Source organism: Manihot esculenta, chromosome 6 (assembly GCF_001659605.2).
Source record: "Manihot esculenta cultivar AM560-2 chromosome 6, M.esculenta_v8, whole genome shotgun sequence".
NCBI classification, from domain to species: domain Eukaryota; kingdom Viridiplantae; phylum Streptophyta; class Magnoliopsida; order Malpighiales; family Euphorbiaceae; genus Manihot; species Manihot esculenta.
This window is the reverse complement of record NC_035166.2, coordinates 7,993,405-8,016,939: the sequence shown is the minus strand read 5'-3', so window position 1 is coordinate 8,016,939 and position 23,535 is coordinate 7,993,405. Positions and strand designations below refer to the sequence as shown.

General features: G+C 31.6%; 1 protein-coding gene across 2 annotated transcripts in view; it reads right to left on the bottom strand.

Moving 5' to 3' along the window:
• The window catches only part of LOC110617367 (ubiquitin carboxyl-terminal hydrolase 5), a 28,752-nt gene extending 15,321 nt beyond the window's left edge, over positions 1–13,431 (bottom strand). The window contains exons 1-7 of one of the 2 annotated variants that reach the window (XM_021760104.2): positions 13,111–13,431; positions 11,950–12,198; positions 11,403–11,547; positions 10,830–10,889; positions 10,600–10,695; positions 5,874–5,904; positions 5,485–5,765 (exon numbers count right to left, since the gene is read on the bottom strand). In XM_021760104.2, coding sequence (XP_021615796.1) covers positions 5,485–5,765; positions 5,874–5,904; positions 10,600–10,695; positions 10,830–10,889; positions 11,403–11,547; positions 11,950–12,198; positions 13,111–13,250 — 1,002 coding nt within the window. In that variant the 5' untranslated portion in view covers positions 13,251–13,431. Of the gene's footprint in view, positions 1–5,484; positions 5,905–10,599; positions 10,696–10,829; positions 10,890–11,402; positions 11,548–11,949; positions 12,199–13,110 lie in introns of both variants that reach the window. The other variant, XM_021760103.2, reaches the window with a different exon arrangement.
• Between the last annotated feature and the right edge of the window lie 10,104 nt (positions 13,432–23,535).

The following is a 23,535-nucleotide window of genomic DNA, read 5'->3' as shown; positions in this document are numbered from 1 at the left end:
TATTTTTTGAAAATATAGTTTATTTATTAATTTACTATTATACTCAGATTTAATATGTATTAAAAAAATTCATTAGTTCTAAAGATAATTTAGCAGTTTAAATTGTTTAATCCTAGTATATTAATGTAAGTGGATAATATATTATAAAAGACCAAAAGATATATATTACTTAAAATATATTAACTATATTTTTTAATATATATATAAAAATAGAAGTAAATCTCTTTTTGCGGGACAAAAAGAATAATTTTTATAAGAACAAAAAAAAACTTATATTATAAAATATTAATGAAATTAAAAAACATATATATCCTCTATAAATTTCTATACATGACTTAATATAATAATCTAATTATTAATGTTATAAAACGCATGTTCCATAATATATGTGATTAAACAATATTTAACGAACTATTAATATTAATTTTATTGCATAACTAATTATTTCACCATTTTCATAATAGAAAATAATTTTTCAATCAATACAGTTGTAACTAATACTAAATTTATTTCAAACTTTTTTTAAAAGAGAAGGGGGGGCAAATATTAATTTTAATTATAAAATTTAGAAAAAAAATAAAGGAAATTTTTATAATTAAAAAAAGATACAGAGGGCAACTACCCATCTTATCTTTAAGGTGGCTCTGCCACTAAAATTGACCACATAAAGCACTCAATTCAATTGCAATCTGATTGTAAATGTACCCATATATTACTTGTGCAATAGAAACAATATTAAGCTCGACAAGATGTAAGAACTCAAAGACATATTTTCCCTCAGTCATGTATTTCCATACTGCAAGATTAAGCTCCAATCAGATGTAAGAATTCAAAGGCATATTTTCACTTGAACTGACGCATTACTGATATTTTAGATGATCTCAAACCTCAATGCAACAACCACATCATTGTTCCCAAAAGATGTTGGTAATATCAATAGAAAATATAGGTTTACATGCTAATCATAAAGAGATGTTTTTTTTTAAAAAAAAAAAAGTATAGAGGATGTTTGTGTGAAACACCATTTTATGATAATAAGGAGAGTAGGAGTGTAAAGGGAAATCTGCTGTATAAGTACGAATAGTATCATAACTGATGGAATTCAATTCAAAATTTAATAAAACAACAATGATACTCTTAAGCCTTTCTGTCTCCTTTTTTCTCTTCCCCCTTTTCTCCTTCTATTTACCCTCCCTGCTTCTCTTCTTTCTGTCCCTTTTCTTCATCTTCTTCTGCAGGTTTGATGCTCTCATAACAGTAAGTATCAGAGCCTATGATTCACAGGCTAATCGTTTTTCCTCCCTAATTCTTTATTTTCTCATCTTCCCTCTGTTTCTGTATCCTCATCTCTCTCACTATTTTTTTTCCTATCTTTTGTCATTCTTTCTTCCGTTTCTATTTCTCTTCTCAACTAATCTCTCCCTCAAATCTATCTTTTAGGGTTTCCATTTCCATTTCTTCGTATCAGGTCTGGTTCAGATCTGTTTTTTGTTCCAGATGACAAATTCTAGAAAATATTAAGGAAATATCTTATTCTTTTATCTCAGTTTCCCTTTCTGCCTTCCTTATCTCTACATTTCTTTCTTCCTCAAATTTTTGGTTCCTTGCTTGAAATTTTTTTTATTATCTTTTTTGAAATTCCATTTCTTGGGACTAAACTAATTCTCAGCTCTTGGAGATCAGAATTACAGTTAGTACAATGATGGCAAGGGCATAGTTGTCAAGTTAAGATTCGAATCGAGAATTCAAATCTTCATTTCATAAATCGAGAATCGAATAATAAGATTCCTAAGACTTCCAAAAATCAATTAAAAATAATATATGTTCTAAAAAATAAGTCAAAAATATATTATAATGACATATTTTGATAAATATAGAATTATCATTTATTTAATTAGAAATATTCTTTATAATAGAATAATATGTATGCATTATATTATACAGTTTTTTGTTATAAATTATGAATTTTGGAATTGTAGACAATAGTTATTATTATACATATATTGAAACTCTCATTTAAATTTGATCAAATAATTAATAGTAAAAAGATAGCATATTAGAATATTATAAATATTAACTATCATAACTTAACAACTATAATTAGTTAAGTAAATTAACTCATAAGAAAAAAAGAAAAAGACAAGAAGAGGAGAGGAAAAAGAATGGTTGGTGGAAGAAAAATAGCTAAGGGAAGGTTTTTATATACACTTTTTTATTGCAAAAATGAATAAGATCTTAAATTTTGAAAATATAAGGGCTAACAAGCTCTTTCAAATAATTCATTGTATCAGGTGAAAATTCTTTGATTCACCTTATTCACTATCATTTTTTTTTTTAGTCACAATTCATGTACTTATAGATTTGAATCGCTAGGATGTAGAACCGAATTGAGAATCGTAAAATTCAAATCAAGAATCATAAGATTCAAATACATTTAAGATTCCCCCATAGATTCGAATCGATTTGTTGGAAAATAGATTCAAAATCGTATGATTCGAATCGAGAATCGTAAAGTTTAGACAATAGTAGGCAAGAGTAGAAAAATTGGAGGAACAGATGATTCTCCAAGAAAAAGTCCATAAGGATGCCGAGAATACAGGGAAGATATGAATGGACTAAAAGAGAAAATGAGGGATCCACCATGAAGCACAATGCTTTAAGGGAGGAATCGCGTCTTTATGAATATCATGATGAGGGATATGAGCATAGCAGTCTGCAGCAATGAGGATAAGTTGGCCAAGTCTGAGAACAGAGTATTGTTGCCTACTTTCAAAAACTTTTTGACTCAGAGCAAAAAGTAGAGGAATTTCTTGAGAATGATTATGAAATGTTTTATCAAGTCCAACAAGCAATTAACATTGGTTCTAGGATGGTGCAGTGTGACCCTTCAAGCAATTTGGTACCTACAGTCGAGTTTGGGATTCAAGATGAATGGGTATTAGCAGTATTATTCATAATGCTGAAGTTTTTGGCAACACAGGTATTCTTCTTGCCTTGAATTTATCAAAATTTCGGGAAGTAAAATGGGTTCTGTTACTGTTGAGAATGTTTTGATGGAAGTAGAAGAAGTGAAATTTTATGGAGAAGAACAGCGTGGAAAACAATATTGGGATATAATCCTATATGTGGGTTGAGTTCGGGTGGTCTTTGTACAGAAGAATCTTTCATTGTTAACCATGATTATATGTTTTATTCTTTTATCCTATCATTCTGATGAAAGACAAACAGGAGAGCCTAACTCTCTATTTTGCAGAAAGTGGTCATCATCATATGTTTTATTTTTTATCCTATCATTCCCATGAAAGACGAACAGGAGAGACTAACTCTCTATTTTGCAGAAAGTGGTCATCATCAATCCTTAAGAAAATAAATTTGAAATTTGGAGGAGACAGGAAGAAAATTCAATTTTTGTTCCATATTTGTTTCTAAAGGTCAGATTGTAATTTTATAGCTTCTGGCATAACTGCAATAGATTTGTTTGCTGGAATTAATATGGTGAGGATGGTTTTCTTTGAATTGAAGAAGAGACTGTTGGAGATGTTCGCATATGAAATAAGTAAGAGTAAATTCACAAAGGACTCTTTAAATGTTGTCTCACCAGAAGCACTTAAGATTCATATACAGTGGAAAAATCATATTAGAATATATCAAAGATTTTAGAAATTTGTTACTTAGCTAAGGACTTGTCATTTCAGCCTTTTTTATTAGATGACAAGTTTGGGACTATTTTTCCTTATCAATCTCCTAATGACTAATACCATTTGCAAGATATCCATGCTTGTCATATCATTTGCTGACGAAACTGGGGCAGAGCAAATCTTAGCAATTCCATTCGTATTAGAGCTCGCCAAATTGTGTTAGGATTTTTTGTTAGCATGCATAATGTTGTTTTTTGTTAGTTTCCCATACTCATTCTTAAGGGTATATATCAAGAAGTGAGGGAATGTTATGACAATGAGGAGAATAGGAGTGTATAGGGGAATATTCTCCTTCTATTTCCCCTCCCTGCTTCCCTTCTTACTGTCCCTTTTCTTTATCTTCTTCTGCAGATTTAGTGCTTTAATGGCACAGCGATAGTCCCCCAAATTCCTGACAATTCCCACAGAATAACACTTGCATATTGCAACTCCAAATGCCTAGATACACTGTGAAATGCAAACGTATATTTGAATTAATTACCAAATGGTTGAGATTGGGGAATATCACCAATGCATGACAGGCTGAATATTTATCACCCTGAATTACTAGCTCTATTAGCAAAAAGCAAGAACTAGAAATGTCTAAATTTGCAAAAGAAACCAATCAACCTAAAAGCTTAAGTTTATAGATGCAGCCCCAAGAATAGCCTTATATCTCCAAGACTCCAACATACTCCTGCACATGAATGCCCATAGGGCTTGAAGCATATGACCAAGCAGATTCCAGTTTTGTATTGTGTTGAAACATTCCACTACAGAAATGAGGGTAGCTAGGATCAAACTCCAGACCTTTTAGTCTAAGAAATCCTGATACTATGTTAAGAAACTACTCAATCTAAGAGCTTAAATGGAGATACTCTCACAACTCAAACTAAACAGAACTATCAAGAAACACTACAAAAGATTAATATAACCAAATCAAGAAAGCATAATCATGCACACACGACAAATGAAGAACTCCACACCATAGTTGATCTAACAACAAAATTTTTTCTCAATCAAAACATAAAGCTAATTCTTCCATGGCATAAAATAAAATGATATAGTTTATTTATCAATAATAGTTAGTCTTATCCTATCAAACTCCAGCCCTTCATGTAGAATTTTAGGCTATGTTTTGTTTTGCAGAACATAACTAGTTTGCGAAAAATATTTTCTAAAGGAATGAACAATTCATTTTTTGGTTGTAACACTGAAATCAATTAAAATTGTACTTCCTCGAATTTTGGAGCATATTGCAAATACTAATAAAAGTAATCTTTGTTTTCTAAAGAAAAATCCATGAGAAACAATTAAATCTATGAGGATAAATATACTTTCACATGATTTAATTTACTTGAATTGAAGGGAAGGATAAAAAAAAAATAAAAAAAGAAGGTGAAGTATAGTGGTCATCAATGACCGACAACGAGCAACAGCCAACAGCAACCAGCAACCAGTAAGTGCTGGTGGTAATCTGTGGTATGTAATATGTATGAATATCTGGTTCTCTGTGGGGTTCTCTCCTTCATTGTGAGTTCAAAGGATCTAGAAGATGATTTTTATGTTTGAAAATTGGAAATCACTTTTCTTAAATGTTGTTTGGTTTTCCCTTTGACCAAGAAAACATTTTTCATTGACCATTTTTCCAAATCACTCCAAACACCATGGAAAATGCAGAAATACCTTTCAAGAAACTATTTTTCCACAAAACAAAAGGAGTCCTTAATATTTTCAAAATCAAGAAGGGAAAAATATAATTGTAATACATACTAATTACTAGATTTCAATTGCATTTCAAACTTACCACCATACCCAAGGGGTTTTGCAAATTTATCTCTTGATGATAATCCTCCCGGAAGTATTTCGCAAACTCGGGAGTATGAACAAGACATTGTATTGCGCTATTCATAAAGCATGTGTTTCCTAGGTTATGCAACCCAGTCAAGCCACTGGAAGACCCCCTTGTACTGACACCACTAACTCCATATGTGTTATCCACCTCCCCAGCTGGAGACGTCAGGTTTTGACCCTGTGACAGCTCTGCACTGCAACTTCTAGAAGCACCCTTGCTTGCAGATAAACCTCCTGCAATTGATAAGCTTGACTTAGAAGGCTCTAAAAGAATAGAACTAGCTCCCTTCTGAGAAGATCCATTTTCCAGAGTAGGACACATGTAATCACTCAATGCAGTACCATTGCCATTGTTAAGAACCTCCACCAGAATCTGTATATGTCATAATACAACAAAAGAAAAGTAAATTGTTACAATGAGAAAATTCAGGTAATATACACTGTCGAGAAAAGGTTTGAAATACATATTCTAAAAAGAACTGAACAAAACATAACATTTCTATATACTAAAATTGAATCCAAAATAACTCTTCATAGGAGCATTGACTATGGATTACAGTAAACACGCTTTTTATCCCTCTAACAAGCTTTCTTTTTTTTTTTTTATTTAATTATTTAATGTTTTGCAAGCCAACCTATCTATCAACAGATCCAATTTGTGAGATTAAGGAATGATCAAATCTATCAACTGATAATTGATATCTTAACCTTATTTTCTTCTTCAATGAGTAAAAAGCACATAGAAACTTTGTATAGAATTGAAAGTCTAAACACTTCAAGTTAGGAATGGCACAATTACATTTTTTTGTTTTAAAAAAATTGTTAATCTCTTCTCCACATGAGTGTTAGTCCACCCATCAACTGATTTGAGAAATAAGATTTATCAAAAGCACAGAGCCATATACACACTTTATATAGAATTAAAATTTAAACCCCCAAACACTTCAACTTTAGGATTGCAATAACTAGTATTACTGTAACACTTTTTTATGGTTTTTTTTAATATCAAGATAATAAATTATTGGAATATTTTTATTCAATATATGAAATACTAAAAAATATACATTGCTTTTATTATTTTATTTGTTCTGATACTTTTTTTTTTCCGGTTGTAGTTATTGGACTTCAATTATTGGATTTAATTAATATTTACACAACAACTATCTTTTAAATATTTTAATGAACTTAAATAATCTATAAAGAAATCGTCAATTTTAGTGTTTTATTTCAGAGTTGACCTAAAATAACAAAAATATAATACAATATGTCTATATGTTAATTCAAACAAAATTAAGAATACATCAATAACATTGTCTTCAAAACTAATTTCACCAAATCAATAAAAACAGGTAAGAATAGGACATGATTTCACAAATATTACAAAATAATTTCTATTAATCCCACACCTATAACCTATTATTCATAAAATATTTTTTTTTAAGTTGCACATGTGCAACATCACTCGAGCAATCTTGCTTGTACATGCTGTTTTACATAAACTTGTTGCATGCATATGACTTGTTGCATGCATATATAGTCATGATTATCATATTTTTCTTACATTTCTGTTTGCATGCATTCACTCTTCACAAGGACTGAACAAATTGAAATGGCCCTCCGTAATACAAGCATAACCATATTCAGACAAAAAAACACCAACAGTTACTATTTAAAAGCTAGTTATATATGGCAATGCCTCCCATTAAAGTAACCAAAAGAAAAAGGGAAAAGAAAGAAACAGAAGAAGAAGAAGAGATTGCATGCTACAAATGGCATACATACCGAACTATCCACTGAAAAACAAATAGTTGTTTAATCATTTTAGATAAGTAGATCACAAATCTAGGTGTACAAAAGCATGAAGAATTTGCAGGCTCTGGGAAGGGTTAGATAAACACAGCCCTCACCTTCCACACAAGGAGCTATTCCTTGATTTAACCCACTACCTCCAGTATATAATCAGGTGATCATACCATTACCCAAAAGCTCAACCTCTAGAAAAACTACAAATTGGAAATTGATGCACAATCAAAATAGGGGAGTGCCATAATCTTAAAGCATACAATTAAAAAACTAATAGAGAAGGATCAAATCACATGTTAAAGGACCACCAAACCCCATGGAAAGCAAATCTCAAATACCCTCTAAATTATTGAATGAATAGGTGCCAAGTGCCAACAAGCTATTTGGTTAATAACCACTCCCTCAGCATCTCAAAGTCAACATTATTCAAAAATAATTTTCAATTTCCCCTTACTCATTCAAAAATAATATGCACCAAAAAGCCAAACAATGGACCAAGCAACTTGGAATTAGCCCTCTGTTGCTTTCCCATCAAGGGAAAAATAATCCAAGATACATAACCAAATATTACCTATCACTCATCAGTTCCTTCAAAAAAGGGCAAATGAAGATATGTTACTATTACAATATTAAGGTTGTTCAAAGCCTTCCAAATAATTTTTTTACAGAACAACAATCATTATTGTTCAACAATGCAGATAACAAAGAATGCATCATAAAATCCACAGCAGTACAAGCACATGACTGCTATTTAAATCCATGGGTATAAAGTTAGAGTTGGATCTCTTTTTTCCTTTCAAAGATTTGAATTGGTCATATATATATTACATTTCCCCTTTTTCCCTTTTAGTTTTGTTCTCTTCAGAAAGGCAAGAGGACTCTTTATTCAACCTTATAAGTTTCCAGAGCAAAGAAGGATGACAACTCTTAATGCATTCCTTAAGGCTGCATTTGGCACCATGAACAGGACAGGACAAGACAAGACAAGGGAAATAGTACGTGGCTTTGCAGCCAATCATGCAGTTGCAAGTAAAATGACAAAACAAGGGAAATAGTTATTTGGTCTTATGCCTTAGTATATGTGCTTTGCAACCAGTCACGTGGTTGCAAGTAAATTTACATTATTCATGTAACATATAAGTTTCATTTATACTAATGAAGGCACTTTTTTATTTAATATTGATCTATTTTCTATGTAATGAATGTCAAGCAAAGATAAAATTTTTGAAGGGGCAATTATACTTAGCATCAAAACATTGTCCTTAAATATCCTTGGTTGATGCTCTATTAGGATTGGACATTGATTAGAGCACTAGAAACTAGTACAAGTTATATTATTTATTATGTGAAAGGAAGCAGTTATTCTCATAAGCTAAGGCGTGTGGCATACCAACAACTAACAAGCAAGTTCTTGAATTTACTCGTGTGAGGATCCTACATGGAAGATTACTTGTTGTGTCAATGACTACTATTAAGTTTTGATAGTGAAATCTTTGCACAAGGTTTGGCTTTGAAATATTATTTAATGAATCAATGACTACTATATTAAGAGCAAATATAAGTTGACATAGCAGATGTACTTTGTGTTTTAAATGTCAAAAATAATAACATTATGATGAACGGATTGAGTTACCCTAAGGAAAAGCAATTACTTGCTCAAATCCTCTAGAAATATAATGCAATAGAAACCCTAGCTAATCCCAAAGTTGGAAACAGGCACCATAGTCTAATGCAGGAAAATATTAGAGCTAACAAACTTGGCCCATAGCATTCTCCCATCTCCCCGAAACAATTTGGAGATTATCTACACTACAATTCGTGATTATGGACCGACGCCTAGACGATTAGTGGTTAGCGAAACTTAACCAAGAAATTTCATCTGGGAATTAACAAATTACAAAAATAAAAAAAATAAATCTAAATATTTGTTATAAACTGTGATAATACATTTTTTAATCATTTAAACGTAATCCTGCAGGGAACTGAATTTTTGTTTTAACTACTTAAATTATTAATCAAATTCCCACCATTATGCTATGTCCACTGTTGTTAGAATCTTACAATTCTCGATTCGGATCTTACGATTCGAATCTATTTTCCAACAAATAAATTCAAATCTATGGGGTGAATCTTAAATGTACCTGAATCTTACGGTTTTCGATTTGATTCGATTCTATATCCTAACAATTCAAATCTAAAAGATACATGAATTACGACTGAAGTAAAAAAAATTGATAGTGAATAAGGTGAATCAATATGAATCGACCGAATTTTCACTCAATCCACTTAATTTTTATAAAGAATTTGTTAAGACTTATATTTTCAAAATTTAAGATTTTTACTATAAAAAAACGTTTATACAAAACCTTTTCTTAGCTATTTTTCTTCCTCTGATATTTTTTTTACTATTTAATTATTTGATTAAATTTAAATGAGAGTTTCAATACATATATAATGATAACTATTGTTTACAATTCCAAAGTTCATAATTTATAACATGATACATATATATTATTCTATTATGAAGAATATTTCTAATTAGATAAATGATAATTCTATATTTATTAAAATGTCATTATTGATATTTTTTTACTTATTTTTATAATATATATTATTTTTAATTGATTTTTGAAAGTCTTAGCAAATATTACGATTCAATTCGATTCTCGATTCCCTTTTCATGAAATGAAGATTCTCGATTTGATAACTATGGTCCTATCCACTAAACCAAATGTGCTCTGACATTATTATTATTCTTCATTACAATAATAAAATAAACAGTTGATATGTTTTATAAACAAATTATTAATATATATTTTAGAAATTAATATTTTTTAAACATTTAAATTTTTTATTGGAATTTTAGACTTTAAAATAATACTATGTTATAAAAGATGTAAAATCTATTTATATTAATGAAAAATATTATTTGATATGTTAAAATCCAATGATATTAGAGAAAATTTGACACCTTGGCATTAGAAGAGAAAATGACATAGGGAAAACTAAGTCAAACAATTATATAATAAACTATGGACTCTTTAAGTTCCATTTGTCATAACTTGGTCAAATGGAGAAAGCCTATAGCCCTCCACATGAGCTTGTGTATTCAAGCTAGAAAAGAGTCAAATTATTAATTGCATGTTATGCAAACACCCAAATCATACTAAACGAATGCAAGTTACACGTATGTGAAAAAATTTCCTCATAACAAATGTAGAGATCACAAAAGGATAATAAGTTGCTTAATATAAAAGAGACTTACATCCTGATCCATCTGTATGTTGGCATCATCAAGTGTTTTATCCATGTCATGCATCAAAGCATGCTTTCGATGGCCATAGTAATCCCAAATGCAAACCTGTCAAAGTTAGAATACCAATTAACAAATACTAAGCAACTTGAAAGAAATTGTTAGTGAACAAATAAATTTCAAAACAAACAAGAATAGGCCAGAAAAACAAAAAGAAAAAGATATGAATTTCGAGCCTTTACTTGTTCTGAATTGAGATAAAAAATCTCACAAGCCCTTCTATGAAGCTCCCCAATAGTCTCCTGCCAAAGTTTTTCAGATAAATGAATATGTTTATACTATATACTCATTGGACTGCATGATAAATAGTGGTATTTACAAGTTCTGACACTGGAATTGTTAGCTTTAAATTGAAGTTCTTTGAAATAATATCACTAAAGCATTAGGTATTATTACTTAAAAATAAAAATTGTAAAGAGTAAATGCCAAAATTAAAATCATTTAAAATCAAACTGACAGCAGCCAGCAGCAACGGCGTGATGGCAATATTAGTTGTGATGTTGTTATTGGTAATCTCAATAGCTAATTATAATTTTTAAGTGATTTTTATTGTTAGTTAAGTGCCTCAACTGCATATGTTATGTAACATGCTTAACATAGTAACTATTGAAATTAAAAACTCTATGACAGCTATGAGTGCTGAAAATCTAATTCCCAGTTCTAAAAGGGCATCAAACATACCCTTGACTGTTTCTCATGATAAACACAGAATCACTAAAGAAATTTATAAAATATGTTGACTCTCAAGCTTATACCTTCTTGCTTATTCTTATTGTTGAATGATCACCTTTAGGTGTAACCAGTAGTTGAAGACGGAGGGGATACACCTCCACAGCTAATTCTGTCTGAGAAAGACCTGAACTGATTACTTTTCGTGCCAATGTTGGACCACCTCCATACCTGGACAGCCAAAGAGCACCAACATCAGTACCTTAATACTTCTTCAGAACACAGTGCAGCTACATATATATACTTCCAATTATAGGAGCGATCCATCATTTGAGCTTTCATCCCATCCGAAATGACACAACAGATGATAATTTAATATATACTTCATCACCCACAGTAAAAGAGGAATCCAATAAGCAGAAAGCCTACCTAGGTTCTCTATTTAACTTGAGTCTTGAAAAATAATTCTAAGCATAGAGCAACCATAAAGTATGCAAGGGGAAGCAAAAACTTATAACCACCAATATTTTTGTTAGCATATGAACATGTGGAGAATGCAAATTTGATAAAAATAAGAATAGATAGAGAGTAGAAAGTCATGTTCGCAATCTCATACGTCCTAATGCAACTTACCATGAATGCAACTGGTTCCAAACTTCTTGTGGAAGCAGTACATAATCACGGCCTTCTAATAAACTATCATGAATCTCAATACCAACATGCAAGTCTTCTGATGTTGCATCATATATTAAATCAGAATTATTAATACTAGCAGGCCTCTTTGAAGAACCAACCAAATCGCCATGTTCTAACAAAGAAGACCCATCAATTGTAATATTTGGCTGGTCTTGGTTCACATATTCAATCCAATGCTGCCACCACCTGTCAAGAAACCATAAGAAAAACATTTGAGAACAGTATTTCAGAATGGCAAAAGAAAAATGTAAAGGATATATCACAAAATCTTTAACAAACCACTTTGTCAAAAATTCTAACCATCAAGTAATTGAAAAATTACAGACGAGTAGACTCATCATTTTTTCACGTCTTCAAGAATAAACTTGAACTTTCCTAGTATGCATTCCTAATGCAGCCCTGCTTGTATAAAGAGAACAAAATAAAGAGCTACAGGTTCAATGGACGATAGAATCAAGCACCTCCAATAGTTTATAACAAGGAACACAGAGTCTACTTAGGACCCAAAGACAATTGGGCAAACATTGGATATGATGGGAACAATAAAGGAGAGATTTCACAATCTGGAGTACAACAAAAAGCAGTTTGCAGCAGCAAAACCAAATACTTAAGTACACCATTTATATAACAAAGAGGAATGAAATAAGTAACAACCTCTGATTTACTAGTTTTGTAGGCAAAATGGAAAACAGCTGACAAACACTTCCAGAATTGTTCATGGTTACTTTCATCATTCCTAATTGCAAAATTTTCATGCATATACCAACTTTGAACTTGAATTAGAGAGAACCCTCTCAACTCACTAAGTAGTGCAGTCAAAGTGATATGAAGCACCTTAAGCATCAGACAAAAATAATACACTTCCAACAGCAGAAAGACGTTAAAATGGCATTCCAAAATGAAAATTTAACGATTTTTATTTAAATGCAGTCTGTAGCTATTGGGCGTGATTAGCAAAAATGCTACCAAATTATTCTAGCAATTATTCTTTAAATTGAAGGAAATAATATAAATTTATTACATTCGATTCCTGGACTATAATACTGAAACTACCAAGAAAAAGAAGACAAAGAAAAGGAGGGAGAGAGGCTTGGTTACCTCTGAGTGATTAAATAGAAGGTGTCACCTTCTTTGCTATTAGCCTCAGCGGAAATTGCAATGTCTCTAATCAAAACCCTCTCTTCCTCCGGCGTAAGCTCCCCACCGCCAGTGCTACTACACATTGATACTTCCGTCATCCCTCTCTACCTCGATTATTTTGCAGATCTGAAACGATAAAACAACCTTAACTTCGAGATTTGAAATTATAACCTCTTATCTTGGATTTTGTTTATTTCGTTTTCTCGGTAGCCAAACAGTTGTGTCAAAGTCTCAAGTGGGGATTGGTGGGAAAAATGAACCAGTTTCGTCAATGTGTGCGAGACGAGGCATGGGTTGGGTCGATGTCTCGTGATTGAGGATTTTCTTCCAGATCGGTCGAACCGGATTCTGATCGAATCAATTGGAATTAAGTTTAAACTCACTCCTATACTTTTTATCAGGGTTCAAAAAAGCCCATTTTTTTTTTTTAATCAAATAAACCCGCCACTTTATATATTATTCTCTTAATAATACTTTTCCCTCGGTTAGATATTGCAATACCTAACTATTTTTCCCAGTATTCTCAATTACAATAGAATCTCTATTAGCATTTAGAATTATGGGCTAAATATACTAGAAAGGGTATAAAGGTTTTTTTCTAAATTTTAATGTGTTTAAAATATTTGGAAAATCTTTTTTTTAATTTTAAGAAAAGGTTTTATATTTGAAAATTTATAATTAAAACTTTCAAAATCACTAAAAGTACATGTTTAATCTCTAAAAATTTTCTTCGCATAGAGAATTAGGAGTGAACAGTATTCAGTTTAAATTGAAAAAATCGATCGAACTGAATTAATTTTAAAATTCAGTTCGATTTTTTATTAAATTCGATTTGATTCGGTTTTTAATTTCAAAAATTTCGGTTATTTCGGTTCGATTCAGTTTTAATCAAAAAAAATTAAAAAAACCAAATCGAATTTATTAGTAATAATAATATATTATTTTCAATAATATAGAGAAATTAAATTATACTAAAATTAAAATATTTTAATTAAAATTCAAAATATTAAAAATAAAGTGTAAAAAATAAAAAAATTATTAAAAATTAAAATCAATCAAATCAAACTGAATCAGACCGGTTCTGTTCGGTTTCTAATTAAAATTGATTCAATTCGATTTTTATAAATACTAAAATTTTAATTTTTAATTTTTTTTTATTTTTTTTATTCGATTCAATTTTAAACCGAACCGACCAAATATTCATCCTATAAAGACGGTAAAAGTCACAAATAAAATAAATTGCTTATGTCATTTTTTAAGTACAAAATAGTTTTTTTAGTCATTTTTTTATGAAAATTATACAGAGTCATAAATATATCCTTTAATTTCTTATTTATCTTGAAATTTGAAGTTTCGAACTAAGGATATAAGAAAATTCATTTGATTTGAAGAATTTTCAAACTCCATTAAATCGTGAGTTCTTCAATAGGTAGATATCCAAACTTTTGATCTTCATTTCTTTGGTTGTATGTTGATTGTGGGAAATGGGAAAGTTGAAGTCATGGCTGGAGCGTGTGTTGTTTTTCCAAAATCAAAGTCTTTAAGGCTTTGCATATGGGTTTAGATATCTCTCGAAGGTTTGATTTTGTGGGTTTTCGAGGTTGATGCAATCATTGAAATGTTAGTGGAGTTTGTCCTGAAAAACTTATATTTATAATATGGTCCGCAAGATGTATAATAGGAGGAGTAAGCAGTATTTGGTTCAAATCGAAAAAATCAATTAAATCAAATTGATTTGAAAATTTAATTTAGCTTTTTATACATTTTGGTTCGATTTGATTTTTAATTTCAGAAATTTCGGTTCGGTTCAATTTGATCAGAAAAAAAATTAAAAATATTAAACCGAACCGATTAGTGATAATAATATATTTTTTCAATAATATAAAGAAATTAAATCATATTAAAATTTAAAATATTTTAATTAAATTTTAAAATACTAAAAATAAAGTGTAAAAAATAAAAAAATTATTAAAAATTGAAACTGATCAAATCGAACTGAATCAGACCGGTTTGATTCGATTCGATTTCTAATCAAAATCAGTTCGATTCAATTTTCATAAACACTAAAAATTTAATTTTTGATTTATTCAATTCGATTTGATTTTAAACTAAACCGACCGAATGCTCCCCTTAATATTAGGTTGAGATTAAAAAAATAGTTCAGCACGTAATTAAATTCAAAATTAAAAGTTTATAGAAATATGGTTTATGTATGATTAAACTTAAAATTAAATTCCGATATAAGTTTAATTACTTATTTAGAAAAGGTCACATTTAATTTTTAATTTAAAATTTAATTTGAATAAATTAAAAGTTAAATTTTTTAATTGAAAAAAAAAATCAATTTCAAAATCATAAAGCAAGGCAAAACTGTCCACCAACCCATACGATTATTTTTTAATGTTTTATTTTTTTTATCTCTTACTGAGATTAAAAAAAAGTTTTTAAGTTAAAAAAAACACTGTATCAGAGAATTTAAAAAGCAATATGTGAATTAATTATCTTGTATGTATTTTTTTTTCAAATGGCTAATATCCTATTCGCGTATTTAGATATTTTTTTTCTATATGCATTTAGACAAAGAGCATACAATCAACTAATTAATCCACAATCACGTAAGATTTTAATTAAAATTCAATATTTATTCTTTATAAAAATCATTACGATTCCAAATAACTTTTTAGACGGTATGATTATATGTGATGTTCGAATTTCGTGATTATGTATAGATGACGTGATATAATAGTGTGATTTTTAATTTTTTATTTATTTTTAAATTTTAAAAAATTGTCTTGTTTTTTGGGTATTAAAGATATTTTTTTATTATCAGTAGTTATTTTTTGTGTTTCACATTATTATAGATGTTTGATAAATTTTTTTTAATTATTCAAGTATATTTAGCCAGTTATATTTGATTATTTATATTTTATAATTTAAATTTTTTTCTGATATGTGATGTTAGTGCTATTAGAAAATAGATGAATAAGTTTTCTCAACGGTATATATTATAAATTTTTTAAATAAAAAATAATCAAAATTATTAATAAAATCTTTTTTTTTTTAATTCTGAGAGACCCATTTTATTTATATTCTGGTGTGATAAAGGTTGAATGAACCTCAAACTCAATAATAAGTTACTTTTTTGACAAATTGGGATACCACAAAATAACTTAGAGCACTCGAAAACCTCACTGAAAAAGAAATTGGGAGCCAAAAAGTTGAGTCATGCGCCTCCCTTGATGTGTAAACACGTAAAGCAATCTAAGCCATTAGGCTAGACTGGACAGGCCTCAGTGCAAGGTGCTAGACTGCATGTCCAAGCGCATGCACAACTAGATCATAGGCTAGGCGCAATGCAATGCTGGGCTGCGGACCCAAACGCACGAGCAACGTTGGGCTATAGACCCAGATGCGTGGTATGGATCTTAAGAGGCCCAATTGTAATTTAAAAAAATAAAAAAAAGGCAATTTTTTTTATGGATTTTTTTTTTGAAAAATTAGTGGTATATATATATATATATATAATTGACTTTTTTTTAAAAAAAGGCATTTTAAGTAATTATTTAATAATTTTTATTATTAACTAAATTTATATTTTTTTAAAATTCAGATTTTTTTATTTTATTGTTATCACGATCATTTTTATTTATCTTTTAAAATTTTATTTTTTTTGTCTGTTTACAAACGTATAGTGTGAGTTTCCAATGGGGTGCAAGTTACTCGTGAACTCAATATGATTACTTTTGTCGAACAAAAAGTTGAGATAGATGAAATGATTAAACAATTAATTGTCTTAGAGATAAATTCTATAAACACTTCAAATGAGTTAGACCATCTAATATATTTTATTATCTGTGTGAATGTCAATATGCAAGCAATTATTTAAAAAAGCGGTCTTTGGCAAGAAAAAGAAAGGTATGTGATTTTAAAGATTGTGTTACTTGATCCCAATATAAAAGAAATTTTGAATTCCATATGAAAGAAGATAAATAAATTATACAAGTGCCTTGTAATACCCGGCTAGACTCCGGTATCGGAATTCCTACCGTCCGGTGGAATCTCGGATGTCGGAAGTCTCTAGTAGGGTAGAAACATGTTTTCATAAAATGTTTTAAGGTATTGCATGGTTTTAAGTAAAATGGAAATGAGTTTTCACATGAAAACAACCTTGAAGGAAAACTCAGGTTCGGCCGCCGAACCTCAAGTTCGGCCGCCGAACATGCATGCCTTCGGGAGCGCCTTTAGGCCCCCGAAAGCATAAGTGAGGAAAGTCCAGGTTCGGCCGCCGAACATGGCATGCATGCGGAGGCACGTTCGGCCCCCGAACGTGGCCTGGCCAGCCACTATAAAAGGGTCCCTTAGCCGAAAACGGGCAAGCTTTTTCCCCATTTCCGGCCAAGGTGAGTTCTCCGCCACCCCTCACCGATCTTGAGTCTTTTCCTTCAGATCTTTCAAGTTTTTCACTAGTTTTCATCTTGTTTTGAAGATTTCCGAGTTTTGAGCAAGTTTTGGAGCTTGGAGGTTCAAGAACTCAAATCTCTTCCAACTCCAAGTTAGATCGCCTCCACCCTCGATCTTCAAGAGGTAAGAGTCGATCTCTAGCCTACATTATGTTTTAAACGAGTTTTATGCAAGTTCATGGGGTAGAAAATGCATTTGTAGCTTATGTTGAGCTTATGGGTTTTTGATGTAATTTTGAACAATGTGGTTTGCAAATGTTTGTTGGATGTGTTATAGATGGGGTTTTAGTTAGTTTGATGCCCCTAGGAACTTGTATGCTTGTGTATGAGTGTTGTAGAATAGGTTTTTTGCATGTTTGGATGAGATTGGAGGCACAAATGCATAAGGGAGCTGAGTTTCTGCCATTCTGGGAGAAACCAGGTTCGGCAGCCGAAGGAACTTTCGGCCGCCGAACGTGCTTGTGGAGGCAGCCTTCGGCTGCAGAAGCTTGCCCCTGAAATGAGACTCTCGTCTCTGTCTGGGAGTTTCGGCCGCCGAAAGTGCCGCCGAACATGCATGAGTTTCGCCTCTGTCTGGGAGTTTCGGCCGCCGAAGGTGCCGCCGAACCTGCCTGACTTTCGGCTCTGGAGGGACTTTCGGCCGCCGAACCTGCCGCCGAAAGTGCCCTGTCCAGCCCTTTCTTGCATGTTTTTCTATGATTATTCCATGATGTTTTAGGGGGTTTTTGGGGAATAGTTTAGAGTTATGTTCATGTATGTTTGGTCCCTCATTTGAGTCCACCTGTGTAGGTTCGGACCCGAGGAACCGAGGACCCCCGCAGTGAGTCTGTTGCCCCAGTGTCTGGTCAGAGCTATCCAGAGGTGAGTGGAATAAATCGTTACGTTTTAAAGTAAATAAATTGCAAGGTTTGAGCATGTTCATGCATCATGAATGCCATGTGATGAATTAGGTTGCTTGCATTAGAATTCACGAATATGTTGCATTGCATATGTTAAATGTTGATGTGGATGAATGTTGGATGATCCATAGCCCTCGATCTATGATACGATGATGTGATATGTACGGTACGGAATGTAAGACCAGTGGGACCCATTCTACGTTCGCTGGCACTATGTAAGGGAAAGACCAGGACCCATTCTACGTTCTGGCACAGTTGGACACTGTTATGTTATGATATGTAAGGGAAAGACCAGGACCCATTCTACGTTCTGGCACAGTTGGACCATGTAGAGGGCTATTGGTGACAAGTTCATCCTTGATGTGATTAGCTGTGATGTGATGCATTCCATGTTATCATACGTGTTAAATGTTTTATTATTCTGCTCACTGGGCTCTAGTAGCTCACCCCTCTCCCAATTTCCCCAGGATTGCAGGTACAGGGTAGACCAGGAGGTTTACAAGAGTAATGAAGTCTTGTACATGTAATAGATAGTGTGGACATGATAAATGTATTAATGTTATGTAAAAGTACAGTTTCAGTCATGTAATGATATTGAGGTTTAGAGATTGTGCTTGACAATATGTATGAGGTATCCCTTTTAATACATGATTTTAAATGTTTTATAATGTTCATGTAAGCCAACTCATCTTATGATGTATCGCCCATTGGGGCATTGATGAGATCCCACAGAGGGGTCATGATTATGATATTGAGTACGTTTAGTGCATGTACAGGTTGAGTTTGGCTTATGAGTGAAAGAAATGTTTTAAATTTTTATGTATGTTGTTGATCATGTATGGGATTAAACAGGTTTTCAGGTTGTATGTTAGGCTTGCTACGAGTCTTGGCGGCCTTAAGCCGACCCGGATCCTAGCACCGGTAGCGATCCGATTTTCGGGTCGTTACATGCCTAGTCATCAAATTCATCGGTGAGTATTCCAACTGGATTTCAAATAAGACGGTGTATCTTTCGATGGGACTATCAAGACTAATAGTAGTTTTATTGTTAAGTCAAAACTTTTTAAAGTTGACTATGATCTGAATCGATTAGAAGAGGGTCTTTACTAGTTTTTTGAAGCATCTATTTCAGTGACTCTTGACAGGTATCGAATCCATCAATTAAAACTGATTCTCCTTAAATAATTCTTATAGATATGGTGAATGAGTATCGATTCTACAGAGACCTTAAAATTTTTTAATTTAAATGCCAAGTTAAAAAGAGAGGAAATGTTTAAAAGTGAAAAAGAGAAGAAGAAAGTTTGGAAAAGTTGATTTTAAGTAAAGACAAAAAAAAAAAAAAAAAACGATTGAGTGGTGAAATAAATAATTAAATTAAAAACTCAGTTGATGGTAATTAAAATTGAGAGGTTTACTGTTGATCATCGATTCAAAAGATGATTCATTTAATTGTCCATTGTTTGATTATAGTGTTCAAACAAGTAAATCCCACCAATTCTTTCTTATGATTAAATTAATCCGCGTAGCGCTTAAATTAATTTCTAATTAATTAATTAATCCATCAAGTGTGTAGATTTAATTAATTAATTAGTTTAAGAATAGAAGAACCCAAACTTGATCAATAATAGTAAGCAAGTTATTTAAACCAAATCAATTAATTTCTTAATATAAACGAATATAATAATCGCTACTTGTATTAACCCAATTAAACAATTACATATTTATTTGGGTTAATTAGCAATATATTGTATTCCTAGGAGATTCAATAGGCCTTTGAATTCCTAAAAGGACAATAATGGAGGTGGCATTCCTCGAAAACAGAAAAAAATTAAAAACAGAAATTAAGATAAACATAAATTAAGAACAAATCTCATAACTTTAAATAAATCTCAATTTGATTAAATTTCAATAGAAAAAGTATGTTTAGCCACTAAGGGGCATAACAAAATTGCAGAAAAATAAAAGAAGAAGGAGAAGGGGAGTTCGACCAAAGAGAAACCGAAAGGAGAGTGTAGAGATGATGAAAAGAGATGAGATATCTTTTTCCCTTCTAAAGTAGCCTTTTTACCGGCTTTTCCCAAACAAAAAGATAACTATTCAAAAAAATAAAAAAGAAGTATAATAAATCTATTCTGTGCAGTTGGCAAAACAGAAATTATGCAATCTGTCTGTCGAACTTGGATCACAGTCTTGGGAAAGACTGTACTTTCCAAACAAAAATAGCTCTAAAATAATCTCTTTTAGTGCTTCTTCTCATTTTCAGCTCAAAACCTTTCCAAAATCAAAATTTAAGTAAAAAACCATTTGTTTATATCAAAATTATAGCAAAATCATGGAATTTAATATGAAAAAAAATGTGAGTTTTACAACTCATCATATTCCCCCAAACTTGCACTTTTGCTTGTCCTCAAGCATAGAATTCAAATCCCCAAAAGAAAAAACACAGTCCTTTCCTCAACTATTTGAAACTTAATTTATCCAAAACAAAGAGTCAAATTGTCATGTTATAAGATAATAGCAGAAATAGCTTAATTTCATTAAAATTCATTTCAATAAATCTCATCTTTAAAATGTGTTTCTCAAGGCATAAAGCTGGACCTCAATCCAATTTTAAGCACACAAAATATTTAGAATGCCATTAATATTAAACTACCCCATTGAAAAAATAGACTTTTTAAAAACTTTTGACTAGATCAATAAAATTTAAAGACTTTGGAGAGTTTTATTAGACTTTTTACTATATCTTGCTTGAAATCGATGAAGTGAACGTGAAACAAATGGTTACTGAGCCACTTGCCCCAGGTTATTCAACTCAGGTGGCTATTTACTTCACTCATAGTCACCTAACTAAAGGCATGGGGTGAGTTTTTAAACGGCCCAAACGGGGTGATACTCTCCCAAACACCGATTTTTCCATTCAAAATCACCTTAAGGGGTTACCAAGTACTGCACTACTTAGACCATCATGTTGGTAACCAAATAATCAAGTAACTAGAGGAGTGGGTCATAAGAGTGCAATTTTCTTTTATTTTTGCTTTTTTGCTTTTGTTGTTTTTTTTTTCTTTTTTATATTTCTTTGATGAAACCCCTTAATTTTAACAGAAAAATATAGTCTAGACAATGTCCTTTAAGTCACTCTTAATAAAGGATAGCAATTCATTTAAAAGATCATGCATTCATTATCCAACAATTTAAATAAGGACCATACTTTATGGACTTTCAAAAGAAGCCTTAAAAACAACACTAACAAAATGAATAAGGATGAATTTTACTCTATTTAGGCTAGCATACAAATGACATAAAAACTTGAATATTTGATAAGGACATATCAACTTCTCATGGCAAGTAGAAACTGTAAAAAATTTTATTTTTTTTAAATAAACCTAATAATACTGAAAAACAAAAAAATAAAAATCAGAGAATTGAAAAAAATGACAAGTCAGCAAGTGCAAGTGTTGAGAAACAGAAAAACAGAGCAAATCATACAGACTTAGGTAAGCTTGTAACAGCAAGCAAAAAAATTTTATGGCAAAAAAATTAACAATAGAAAAAATATATACATCAGTCAATAGCCAGAAAGCCAGAAAAACACTTCTAGTCCAACTCTTCCTCCCTCTCCACACTTACTCCTCACATTGTCCTCAATATGAGAAAAAAAATTCAAGCAACGAGAGCTCATTATAAACAAATCAACGTAAATGAGTAAAAAGAAACTTTCCTAAGGAGTAATTTGTCTCTAGAATTTTAGGCTGGTGGTGGTTGGAGACTGTGTCCTCACTAATACTTTCTGTAGAAGCTTCCAAGACTAATGTGGTGCTCTTAGGTTGCATTTTTCGATCCTGTAGCTGTTTCAGAATTTTTGGCTTAACCTCTCATTCATCATCCTCATCAGGGTGCACTTCATAGATGGGGGTTTTACCTTTCATCTGCGAGCGAGTGGCTCTCCTCGTTGCAACCAGAGGAGAAACCATTACTGGCATCGAGACTACTGTTTGTGATGGTACCACCGGCATCTGCCATTTTCCCAATGGGCTACTTCTCTATCAATGGTTTTGTCGCAGGGTCCGACAAGAGGAGAGTTGAGAATGAGAGAGCTGACGACGAGAGATAGAAGAAAAGAAAAGAAAAGAAAATAAGGTGTCAGGATTTTTAAATAAAAGCAAACAGTAAAAATAAAAATAACTAGGTAGTAAAAATAACATTACCTCTTTTTAAAACAGTTATAAAACTTAGTCAAATAATTTACCATTCAAATCTCAAATAACCATGGAAGGTTATATATGATCTCTATAAAGTTCAGACTTGTCCAGAAGATATAATCTGCTCTAAGGTTGAAGACAATAGAAAAATAAAAGCTCCGAACGGGCTTGGGCAAGCCTATCACCTTGGGTTGTCCGTTAAGTAGCGCCCTTATTTACTGTCCTAGGCTGGACATTAGTGGCATGTTAAGCTTCATTGATTTCCCTTCTATAACCACTTCCATCTTTGTATTCATTCAACACCTAAATCAACTTCTTTGCTTGTAAAGGATTCAACTTGGAGGAGATTATGATCGGAAGTGTGCTATTACTTCCTAGAAATATATAATTCAAATGAGCTGTAAATGTTTTTAACTCAAGTTCTGGTACCTTATAGCTCAAAATGTCCAATGAACAGACTATTTCTATGATTTCCACATTGAGTTACGATGTGCCATTATTAAGGCAGTCTAATGTCTAAGTTTTCGGTTAGAACTACCTCCAACTTGTCTTCCTTGCTTAATTCAAATGCTTCTTGAGCGAGAGGATCAATAATGTTTATACTGCAAAGAGAAAAATTATTATCAGGATATTTCATCGTACCTTAGACATTAAATTTTACCTCTTCTCCGTCAAACTCCATCGTGAGCATGCCTTCATGTATGTTGATCTTCGTTCTAGCTATGTTGAGGAATTGTCTCCTAGCAATAAATTAGTAGAGTTGGATGAACTATCATCTTCCATGTTCAAGATAAAAAAGTTTGTTGGAAAAATTAATTTTCCTAC